Source organism: Crinia signifera, chromosome 7 (genome assembly GCF_055691185.1).
Source record: "Crinia signifera chromosome 7, ASM5569118v1, whole genome shotgun sequence".
Taxonomy (NCBI): Eukaryota; Metazoa; Chordata; class Amphibia; order Anura; family Myobatrachidae; genus Crinia; species Crinia signifera.
Window position 1 is genome coordinate 10150629 of NC_139223.1, and position 12343 is coordinate 10162971.

The following is a 12343-nucleotide window of genomic DNA, read 5'->3' on the forward strand; positions in this document are numbered from 1 at the left end:
GTGACCGCTGGAGCGGCATCCAGTTTGGAGCTTCAACTCACAGAGGAATGAGCTCCCCCGCGTCTCTGTATCCGTAATCTACTCAGGGCTGGTAACGTAGACCTTTCCCTGTGCAAGCAGCCACGCGCTGGCCGTGTCGGCTTTGCTTGACACACAGGTGTCTGGGTCCCTACTCTATTTCCAATTTTTTATACAATCAAAGTTAAAATGTTGCATTGGCATATATAACGGGCACCTGTTCTTAGATATAGCTGCAGCCATTAACACTAATAGGCTGCTATATTATCCATTTGGTTCTCTTTATTGTGTATGCGCCATAGCAGAGGGTTATTTATATTGTTACAAGTATTATCTAGTGCGTTTTTTAGGAGACAGCATCGGGTGCATTTCATTTTGGGCCATAGTGATACAGCTGTATACTGAATTGTGTTTTTTGACCATTGAGGATTTGCGTATCATCAGTGCTATACCCCTATGCATTTAGTTTATTAGTTTTATGTCCACACATATATGGTCTTGCATTACATGCCTAATTGTGGCTGTAGCATTTGTTATTTGTGCCTAGATTGATATGTTTAAAACACATGTGTTGGATTAATTGCATCTGTCACTTTTTGGACAGGAAGAGTCCAGGGTTGCCTGTATGATTTGTGTAGTGATACTCATATCGTTCTAAGCGCATCAGCTGTGACATTATTAAATCTAAGTCCCTTTGAGCACAGAGAAACCTTTTTTGCCCTCTGTCATTTGAGTGCATTCACTATTAGAGAAATTGTTACATTTAAATCAAGAGTACAACTTTATAACAGAACAGGTCAATATATAAAGAGAATTGATACACATGCACAAGTGTAAATATTGTATATACTTTGTTTCAGTATTTTTCATTTACTGACCCATGATTATAATCCTGATCTCATTTATTTGAGACAAAAAACGGTAATGCCAATTGGTTAAGGCATTAAGGATATATGAAGGTCAGTCCTATACAGCATTGGTGCATGGGCATATTTTCAGTGCCTACACACATATACAATCTAATTGCACCAATCCTAAATTACCAGCCCTAATATAATTGTCTTCATATAAATCGCAGACAGAGGCAACATTAGTGTATGGGCAAGTGTACATAATATAATATAAAATAAAATATTAAAAATATTCCCAAGGGAAGAATTTGCCCAATATAAATACACTACTATAGCAAAAAAATCATTGAGCAGCATATACTGATTTTTGTATATTTATAATCAATTATAATTTTCATAGTTTTGCAGGCACAAAAATTAAATAAAATTATCATATATAAAAAAACATATATACTCACTAAAAAAACAGAATAATAAAAATAAAAATAGATTTTTCACTTGGCATATATAAAATCAAATAAAAATTAAAAAGTTTTTTCGAGCAGTTTAGCAGTTGTAGATTGGGGGATTAAGCGTGCACCCCACCCGAGTTTCTTTTTTCTTCTTTGTTTACAATATCTGTATTGTTGCCAGTTACAAAATGCTCTCTGTATTGTCTGCTGGTACTGTAGTGTCTAGCGGTCGCTTAAATGCTCTCTGTATTCTGCTGGTCACAAAAATGATGTCTGCATTGCATGGCGGCAATTTGTATGTGTTCAGTGTTGCAAGACACTTTTATAACTAGCTTTTTATTGTGTCGCAGTCTAAATAAATAGCGGGGTACAAAATGACCCCCATATTGTATAGCGGTGACAAAAAATGTGAGGCAGTCTGTTCGTAGTGCAGTCTAATACTGCTAGAGATGCCCCTCCCCGTCACACCCTAATAACACTTTCTGCGCCCGTCTATGTATACTGTAAGACAGCTACACGTCTATTGTCTAATGGGGACTGAAGAGTTTGATTAGAAATGGGGCGACCTGCTCATCTTACCCACTGACGTAGATTTGATAAATATATATTTAGAACTTCCGATGAATGGCGGATTTGACCAATAGATTTCACACGGCCATAGTAAGTAACGCTAAACCTCTCTTATTTATCTTTAAATACTATTGTAGCTTGGAGCCCATCAGGCACAGCAGTGGGTCATTGGTTGCTTTGGAAATCCACCCCCCCCCCCACCCCTCATGGGCCCGTTCAGTTGGGAAGAAAATCAGAACATTTTTATCTTTCTTTGAAAAAGTTGATGAAGTCTTAGGGCCTGGATTCCCGTTGGTATGTGTACAACTCTGATGCGCATGGGCAGAAAGGGTCTTGAGTTGGTGCCCACAGTGCCCTTGAGCCGCAGCATGATTGACCCATTTGCGTGGCATAGTTGTGGCAGCGGCCGGGGTTGTTCTACTTAATGGGGGCTTGCTGCCAGAGAACGACCCTGGGCCTGGAAGAGTCTGCAATGGTCCCAATGCTTCATACTCAGGAGATCTGTAATACCGGCAGAGGCGTCTTCTCTCTGCAGATGCCACCTGTGATATATACGTCATTAGCAGCAGACTGATGCTATAACCAAGAAAAACGCGGAATCTGAAGGAAAAGCAATTTACTATTTATTGCTCAAACCAATTACATTTTAATTTTCTGTTAATAAGAAATGAATAATGTAGATTCAGTTATAGTCACTGTACATGGAATGGTTTCAGAGCTTCAAAACCAACTTTTCACCCAATCAAACAACCTTGACTGCTTTCCGCAGACGCCTGGATGTTTCTTATCTGCCTCGCGGCCTCCTCCCTTTCCCTTTCCGCCTTCTCCCTTTCCTTTTGCAATTCAGTGTCATACACGTATTTCAGAACAAACTCCTTGCGTTTCTGCCTCTCTTTCTCTGGATTGCTCAGCCGCTCCACTCGGAACGTGATGTCTTTAATTACTTCGATGAAAAACCTCAGAATGTTCTCGTGTTTTCCTCTCGTCTTCAGATGATCTTCTGGGGTGAAGTTCTCGACTGGAAAAATCTGTTCCACGCCCATGTTCTCAATCTTGGCCCTGACGTCCCTGTAATTCTGGTGTGTATAATGGGTAAGGACGACCATCGGAAATATTCCTGCAGACACATCATACAGCATATGTGTTACGCTGCGTGTACAGCCATGACATAGTTACTACTCCGGTACAGTAAGGGCCTGATTCTATGCTGACTGTGCAGGTCGGCAAAGGTGCCCGCACAGAAACCCCAACCACCAAGTTATCCTTAAGCTTTGCAGACAGTGCTTAACCCTAACCCAATGTCTAACTCCTAACCCTCTTACCCCTCCAAATAACCCCCCTCCCCCGACACACACACAGGCTAACAATAACTTCCTCTCCCGCTGCCTAACCCTCTAATCTAGTGCCTAATCCTAACCCTTCCACAGGCGGACTCTCCTCGCTAGTGCCTAACCCTTCCACAGGCTGACTCTCCTCGCTAGTGCCTAACCCTTCCACAGGCTGACTCTCCTCGCTAGTGCCTAACCCTTCCACAGGCTGACTCTCCTCGCTAGTGCCTAACCCTTCCACAGGCTGACTCTCCTCGCTAGTGCCTAACCCTTCCACAGGCTGACTCTCCTCGCTAGTGCCTAACCCTTCCACAGGCTGACTCTCCTCGCTAGTGCCTAACCCTTCCACAGGCTGACTCTCCTCGCTAGTGCCTAACCCTTCCACAGGCTGACTCTCCTCGCTAGTGCCTAACCCTTCCACAGGCAAACTCTCCTCGCTAGTGCCTAACCCTTCCACAGGCTGACTCTCCTCGCTAGTGCCTAACCCTTCCACAGGCTGACTCTCCTCGCTAGTGCCTAACCCTTCCACAGGCTGACTCTCCTCGCTAGTGCCTAACCCTTCCACAGGCTGACTCTCTTCGCTAGTGCCTAACCCTTCCACAGGCTGACTCTCCTCGCTAGTGCCTAACCCTTCCACAGGCTGACTCTCCTCGCTAGTGCCTAACCCATCCACAGGCTGACTCTCCTCGCTAGTGCCTAACCCTTCCACAGGCTGACTCTACTCGCTAATGCCTAACCCTTCCACAGGCTGACTCTCCTCGCTAGTGCCTAACCCTTCCACAGGCGGACTCTCCTCGCTACTGCCTAACCCTTCCACAGGCTGACTCTCCTCGCTAGTGCCTAACCCTTCCACAGGCGGACTCTCCTCGCTACTGCCTAACCCTTCCACAGACTGACTCTCCTCGCTAGTGCCTAACCCTAACTTCCTCTCCTGCTGCCTGACTCAAGACCCTGCTTCTTCATTAAATCTAACCATCTCTCATCCTAACCCTATGTTTATGTTCATTTCTATCCCTGCTGTGTCACCCCAGTTTTGTCTGCCCCTTCCCCATAGATTGTAAGCTCTAACGAGCAGGGCCCTCTCTCCTCATGTGCTTTTCTTAGAATATATCTCTGCCACTGTTATAATTGCATCAGTGTCTGTCCGCTGTTGCAACTGTCTTTTTTATTTACCATGTACTTGTCCTAATTAGTATTTGTGCTGTAAATCACAATCTTTCTTGTATTGTTCTTTGCTCATTTATGTATTGTCAGGCGCTGCGGAACCCTTGTGGCGCCATATAAATAAAGGATAATAATAAATAACCCTCCCCCACAGCCTTCCCACCCACAGTTAACCCTAAGCTTTGCAGATAGTGCTTAACTGTAAACCTCCTAACCCAACACCTAACCCTCCCCTCTACTGCATGACCCTCCTACTCTGTCACCTAACCCTCCCCTCTACTGCATGACCCACCTACTCTGTCACCTAACCCTCCCCTCTACTGCATGACCCTCCTACTCTGTCACCTAACCCTCCCCCCACAGCCTAACTTTCCACGCCACAAACTAACCCTAAAATTCCCAGTGAGTCCTAATCCTAATATTCCCCCCCAATCCTACGACTGGGTTGCCATCCTCAAAGTCAGAATTCCAGAACTGGTCTTCTGGCCCTAGTCGGGGTGCCAGGATCAGTTTTCTGACTGCCACCCCCCCTCCCAGGATGCTAGCCACATTCCCTCTGGAGAAGTGAAGCCAGCATTATTTACTGAGGCTCACCATTGGTTTCATCCATCTCTTATATATTTGGCTACATCTGTCACTCAAATTGTGTCTGAAGCTGTAACGCTGGGTGGAGCCTCTGACTCACATGACAGTGAACAAGCCCAGTGAGCCCACAGACAGTGCCAGACACCCTCTGCCTCTCCATGTTACACAGCAAAGACACAGCTACTCACCAGACACACCAGGTGAGCGCCCCACACCTCCATACCTCCCAACATGACCCTCTCCAGGAGGGACAGAATGCTCTGTTTGTGGACTTCCATCCTAATTTATGATTGTCATCACCTGTCATTTTAAACAGGGTAATTGATAAGAAAGGTGTTTAAGCACAGGTGATGGTAATCCATAAATTAAGAAGAAAGTCCAGAAACAGAGCAAAGTGTCCCTCCTGGAGAGGGTCATGTTGGGTATGCACCTCCCCCCCCCCCCCATTCACGGCATCCCCACGATTAAATGGCACATGCAAAACACTGACATGGCTATGGTCGACAATGAAAAAGGTTGACAAGATTTATTTTTCACTTTTTCAATGTTTTCATATTCATTCTCATGTGTCGACATGGACACCAATGAAGTGCCACACTTATGTCAACATTTACATGTGTTGACCTTTCTGTGTTGATTTTTTCTTGTGGCGATTCGCAGCACCCCCCGTGAACCCCCTCCCGCGATTTGCAGCACACCCCCCGCAATTTGCGGCACCCCCGGTGACTCCCGCGATTCGCTACCCCACCCCGTGACACCCCCCCTCCTGCGATTCGCGGCACCCCGCGACCCCCCCTCCCACGATTTGTGCCAACCCCCCGGGCCCCCCTCCCGAGGTTCACGGTGCACCCCACGACCCCCTCTACCACGATTCCCCACCCCTGACCCCCCCTCCTGTCATTGCGGCAACCCCCCGCCCCCGCGACCCACCCTTCCGCGATTCACTGCAACCCCCCACGCCCCCCCTTCCCACGATTCGCGGCACCCACACCCCCCCCCTCCCGCAATTCACGGCATCCACCCACGACCCCTCCTCCCATGATTCGCGGACACCCCTCACCTCCTCCCCCCCCCCCCCCAACCCCGCACGCGATTCACGGCAACCCCAGGATTAAATGGCACATGCACGGCTATGGTCGACAATGAAAAAGGTTGACATGAGTTTTTGAAGATTTATTTTTCTTTTTTTTGAATGTTTTCATATTCATTCTCATGTGTCGACATGGACACCGATGAAGTGCCACACTTATGTCAACATTTACATGTGTTGAACTTTCTGTGTTGATTTTTTCTTGTAGCAATTTTTTTCAGTCAGACCTTTTACTGCTACTATTACACCTGCGCCCCCTCCCTCCCTTGATTCACGACACCCCCCGCGCCCCTCCCGCTATTCACGGCACCCCTAAGCCCCTCTTTAGTCCCCCGTATACTCACACACCCCTATCACTACCCAGCTTCCTGCTCTCCTGAACTGTAACTTCCACCACTGGGGAGTCGCTGATGCTGTGTTGCCCACATGCCCCTATCATGCCTCATAGCCCAGCCTCCTGCTCTCATGCACCCGAACTCCCACCCAGTAGGAGGAGACACTGACTCAGGGCCACCATCCTGTACTCCTGTACTGCCACGCTGGACCCTCACCCACTGGCAGAAGCTGCACAGTATCTCCCACCCTCCTCTTTAGTCCCCCTTATTCCCACACACCCCTATCACTACCCAGCCTCCTGTTTTCCTGTGTCGTGACCTCCGCCAGTGGGGAGCCGCTGACTCAAAAACACCCTACTATACTATTGCACACACACACCTAAGCAACACGCACACACAGCCCCCCCCCTCCCACACCCACAAATGTCACTGTACCATCCACACTATCAATGTACATCTTACTCTGTAACCGCTTTTTAATTAAACAAAACAATACACACCCCCTTCCACATCATATGCTCTTTATGTAACACATTTCACCTATAACTCAAGTTGCAATACAGGCATCTGTCATACAATTCCATACCTCCCAACTTTTGTCCTCGTCGATGCGGGACGCAGCTCCTTCGCGCCTCTGGCGCGACGAAATTTTCGGCGCTATGGGGGCATGACCCAGAGGCTCTGTGAGCCTCTAGCCATGACCCCAGCCCCCTGGCTGCGGGAATAGATGCTGTGCGCATGCGCACAGCGTTTATTCCCCGCTGCTTAGCAGCTGACAGGGGGGACTCCCAACAGCCCCCCCACACCGCGGGACACTGCCGCCCGCGGGTAGGACATCGGGACAGGCCCTAACAATCGGGACTGTCCCGATAAAATCGGGACTGTTGGGAGGTATGCAATTCTAACCATCTTTCTCATATACAAACGTTCACAAATTAAGGGGGCGCAGCCCCTTACGACGGTGTGAAGAGCGCACGTAGGGCGCGATGAATCACCTAGTTATATAATCATTATGTATTGCGGTTTGCATTAAACGTTGCAGAACAGATCTGGGCCCACCTGTCAGGTCTCTGGCCTTCATCAGCAGGTCCTTTATTTCCGTTGCTTCTTGAGCTGAGAGTCCTTTCTTCACACTAGACGACAATGGCCATTACACTGTTACATTATTACAATGATCTGACACAAGCCTAGCGCCATCTACAGGGGATATCCCTAATCACTGCCGGGGTATGACGGGAGCCATGGAAAACTTCTTCTCTCCTAACATTTGCAATGGAACGGATCTCCTGAGCCGATCTGGATCTGGATCAACAATGTCAAAAGTCGACAGTCAATAGGTCTTAAGGACAAGTCGGCCAATATATCCCACGAGCTACCCTGCCAGGTCCCGTGAGGCTCACTTGCGTTTTGGCGCTTGATGTGCCATTTTTATATGCAATAAACCACGTTATTTATCGCATGTACTCCCGGGGAGCTGCAGCAGTTGCAGGAGGCGGGGAGCGGCGGGGAGCTGGTAGCGGCATGTGCTGGGTGGTGGGGCGCAAAGAGGCTGCTAAATGTAAAAATATATATTTTCAAAGGCTAGCTGGCCAATTATAAGCTGGGAGATCTCTCTCAGCCAATTAGCGGCCGCCCAGTCCTTTGAATATATATTTTTTAAATTCAGCAGCCGCTTCACACCCCTCCACAACTCCATCCAGCTGACACTTATCCATAAGCATTGCAACTACTGCACAATGAAACAAATAACCACCTTCTAGTTACATGGCCAATTTTTCATCGTCATATCTTCTTCTTCAGAAAAGATCATTCCACTTTTTTAAAGGAAAAACTACAGATCCAGAGGTTTGGTTATTTTTTATTCAGTCACTGTGAATTTAGCATTAATTAGTCAGACTTCCCAAACAACTCCTCTTGGATTGCCCCTTCAAACCCTCTCCCCCCCCCCCCCCCCCAACCCTGTTGCATATTGTTTTTCAGTAAGAATATACCAATTGTTTCATGTTAATCTGAAAAATAAAATTTGGAGGACTGTAACTATGGGCCTGTGGATTTGTCATTTGCAACTGAACTACAGGCTTACCCACCCTCCCAGAATGTACCGGAGGCTCCCGAATATCAGGTCCGCCTCCCAGGAAGGTGGGGAATTCTCCCACTTGCTGCCCAGAGTCCAACTCCCCCCCCCCCCCCCCCACTGATTCAATGACCAGAATTTGCGGGTCTGCAGATAGGGTGAGGCTAAATGACGCGAGCAGCAACATTTCACTGCATTTAAGCCCCGCCTCCTCTCAGCGGGCCCACGAATCCTGGCACTTTGGAAGCATGGGAGTGTGGCTTAGTGATGTCAGCCTTGTGAAACACCCCCCCCCCCCCCCCCCGAGAGGTGACAAGAGGCGACAATAAATGTAAGGCAAGTATGACTACAGTTGGTGGTACTGATGATGCAAATACCAAATCACCAATGTGTGTACAAGGCGGTAATTGTACGAAGCAGTGATAAGGGAGGAGAAATGATAAAGTGCCTGGTACTCTATCAACGGCCAATCAGCTCCTAACTGTCCTTTTTAAATTCAGCCTGAAACGTAACATTCAGTAGCTGATTGGCCGGTCATAAAGTACCAGGCACTTTATCACCTCTCTTCCCTTATTACTGAAACAAACCTCACAAGTGTACACAATGGGGGTTATTCTGGTTGAATCACAAGGCTGCGAATTCGCCGCCTTGCGATTCCACCAAGCCCCACCCTGCGAATGTCCGGTCACCCACCCCCCCTCTCGCAGCGCGGGTTTGCCCGCACAGGCTGCGAATGGCTGTTTATCATAAACATCCATTTGTATGCTGCGGGTAACCTCGTACATCTTTGGAGGGTCGCCGACCATCGAAAGATGTGGAAGGTACACTCATATAAAAGTAACTTTCAAGTCACTTCCGTATGTGTGCAAGCTGGGACGGATATGGGGGGGCAGCTGACATCCGGTGATGTCAGCTGCCAGCCCCCCGCATGCGCGTCACCGCCTCATTACCCGGCCCCCCGCCCTTCTCCGCCCCCCCCCGCTCACCATGTAGGGCGCGTGCATCCGGCGAGTAGAATGTTCGCACCGTTTCTGCACATGTGCAGATGCACAACATCGGTCCTCCGTGTGAATGCACAGGGCGCATAATGAATAAGAATAACCCCCAGTGTGTGTGCGTGTGTCGGCCTCTTACCTGTACACCAATATGGGATAGATCATGTCAGACGCTTTCACTGTACTCTCTGCCTCTATAATCCTCTGCACCAGTCCAAAATCTTTACTCCACTGAACCTGGCCGTCAAGGGGTAAGAGATTGCCTGGGGGACAGGTATTATTAATCGCATTGTGCTGGATTTCAGACTGCATGAATCATGTATATATATATATATATATATAAATAATAAAAAAAAATAATATATATATAGAAGACAAAGAAAACCCAAACCGCGCACAACAGTGAGGTTGCAGCAACTCTGAGGATCCCCTGTTAGACAGGACCCAGGTAGGTTTAGAGATAAAGAATATAGAGGTCCAGAGTGCGCTACCAGAAATGAATACACAAATTGTAAAAACACAATACAATTTAATATAAAGGTGCCTCTTGGGCAGCATATAAAACACAAACTTTTTTTTACAACATGTATTTGTTAATTCTCCAGATTTTTTTGTTGTTATTCCATTGGTGAAGCAGGCCCAACGCGTTTCGTCAGAAAGGTGACTTCATCAGGGGCTTACAAGCAAAGTTTTTTTGACAACCAAATGGCACTGTAAATTCAATACAAACATTTATAAATGGAAATGAAAGGAAGAGAGTTTATCTGTACATAATTAAAAACAACATATGATCCGATGAAGAATAAGATGAGGAGAGGAGGATGAGAGAGAGAAATGATAATGGGGTACATGACATGATTGAAATTTGAGATAACTTCATGAAGATAGTGTAACAATTTTAATCTAAAGCCCACTGTGATTTATAAACTAATCCATGAAATTGAGGTCAATAGGTATTGGTGAGCATATAAATTGTGAACTTTATGAACTTTAAGTTACAACAGGACAATATTATTCCTGATTACAGTGAATTAATATACCATTAACAGCAATTACAAAATTATTACAAGATGGAGATACTTTCAGAAATAGATGAGTATGATTCACGGGATGGAAAGAAGAGTGAGGGCCCCACCGAAGGGAAAAGGGAATTTTTCATAGAAATGTATCTATACCTTTGTATGAGATAAAGTATCATATACACTTTCCGGATGACGTCAACAATACAACAATACAAATCATTAAAACACATCTGGGGAGAGATATATAATGATGTGTTTAGAATTCCTGAGAATTCAATTGAGCCTATATATATATATATATATATATATATATATATATATATATACTAGGTGATTCATCGCGCCCTACGGGCGCTCTTCACACCGTCGTAAGGGGCTGCGTCCCCTTAATTTGTGAACATTTGTATATGAGAAAGATGGTTAGAATTGTATGAAAGATGCCTGTGTTGCAACTTGAGTTATAGGTGAAATGTGTTACATAGAGAGCATATGATGTGGAAGGGGGTGTGTATTGTTTTGTTTAATTAAAAAGCAGTTACAGAGTAAGATGTACATTGATAGTGTGGAGGGTACAGTGACATTTGTGGGTGTGGGGGGGGGCTGAGTGTGCATGTTGTTTAGGTGTGTGTGTGTGCAATAGTATAGTAGGGTGTTTCTGAGTCAGCGGCTCCCCACTGGCGGAGGTCACGACACAGGAAAACAGGAGGCTGGGTAGTGATAGGGGTGTGTGGGCATAAGGGGGACTAAAGAGGAGGGTGGGAGATACTGTGCAGCTTCTGCCAGTGGGTGAGGGTCCAGCGTGGCAGCACAGGAGTACAGGATGGTGGCCCTGAGTCAGTGTCTCCTCCTACTTGGTGGGAGTTCGGGTGCATGAGAGCAGGAGGTTGGGCTATGAGGCATGATAGGGGCATGTGGGCAAAACAGCGTCAGCGACTCCCCAGTGGTGGAAGTTACGGTTCAGGAGAGCAGGAAGCTGGGTAGTGATAGGGGTGTGTGAGTATACGGGGGACTAAAGAGGGGCTTAGGGGTGCCGTGAATTGCGGGAGGGGCGCGGGGGGTGTCGTGAATCAAGGGAGGGAGGGGGCGCAGGTGTAATAGTAGCAGTAAAAGGTCTGACTTAAAACACCTACAGTAAAACAGAACAGGTGTTATATATTATACAAAGAATTGGTTGATGATGTGTAGGTTGACGTGCACATAGTTCATAGTTGTCACTGGAAAAAAATTGCTACAAGAAAAAATCAACACAGAAAGTTCAACACATGTAAATGTTGACATAAGTGTGGCACTTCATCGGTGTCCATGTCGACACATGAGAATGAATATGAAAACATTCAAAAAAAGAAAAATAAATCTTCAAAAACTCATGTCAACCTTTTTCATTGTCGACCATAGCCGTGCATGTGCCATTTAATCCTGGGGTTGCCGTGAATCGCGCGCGGGGTTGGGGGGGGGAGGGAGGAGGTGAGGGGTGTCCGCGGGGAGGAGGAGGGGTCGTGGGTGGATGCCGTGAATTGCGGGAGGGGGGGTGTGGGTGCCGCGAATCGTGGGAGGGGGGGGCGTGGGGGGTTGCAGTGAATCTCGGGAGGGTGGGTCGCGGGGGCGGGGGGTTGCCGCAATGACAGGAGGGGGGGTCAGGGGTGGGGAATCATGGTAGAGGGGGTCGTGGGGTGCACCGTGAACCTCGGGAGGGGGGGCCCGGGGGGTTGGCACGAATCGTGGGAGGGGGGGTCACGGGGTGCCGCGAATCGCAGGAGGGGGGTGTCACGGGGTGGGGCAGCGAATCGCGGGAGTCACCGGGGGTGCCGCGAATTGCGGGGGGTGTGCTGCAAATCGCGGGAGGGGGTTCACGGGGGGTA

At 47.6% G+C, this 12343-nt stretch overlaps 1 protein-coding gene across 1 annotated transcript in view; it reads right to left on the bottom strand.

Moving 5' to 3' along the window:
- Positions 1-2492: 2492 nt before the first annotated feature.
- LOC146021359 (uncharacterized) overlaps positions 2493-12343 on the bottom strand; it is a 16708-nt gene continuing 6857 nt past the window's right edge. The window contains exons 2-4 of the mRNA XM_083155147.1: positions 9602-9725; positions 7453-7526; positions 2493-3008 (exon numbers count right to left, since the gene is read on the bottom strand). Coding sequence (XP_083011273.1) covers positions 2626-3008; positions 7453-7526; positions 9602-9725 — 581 coding nt within the window. The 3' untranslated portion in view covers positions 2493-2625. The remainder of the gene's footprint in view (positions 3009-7452; positions 7527-9601; positions 9726-12343) is intronic.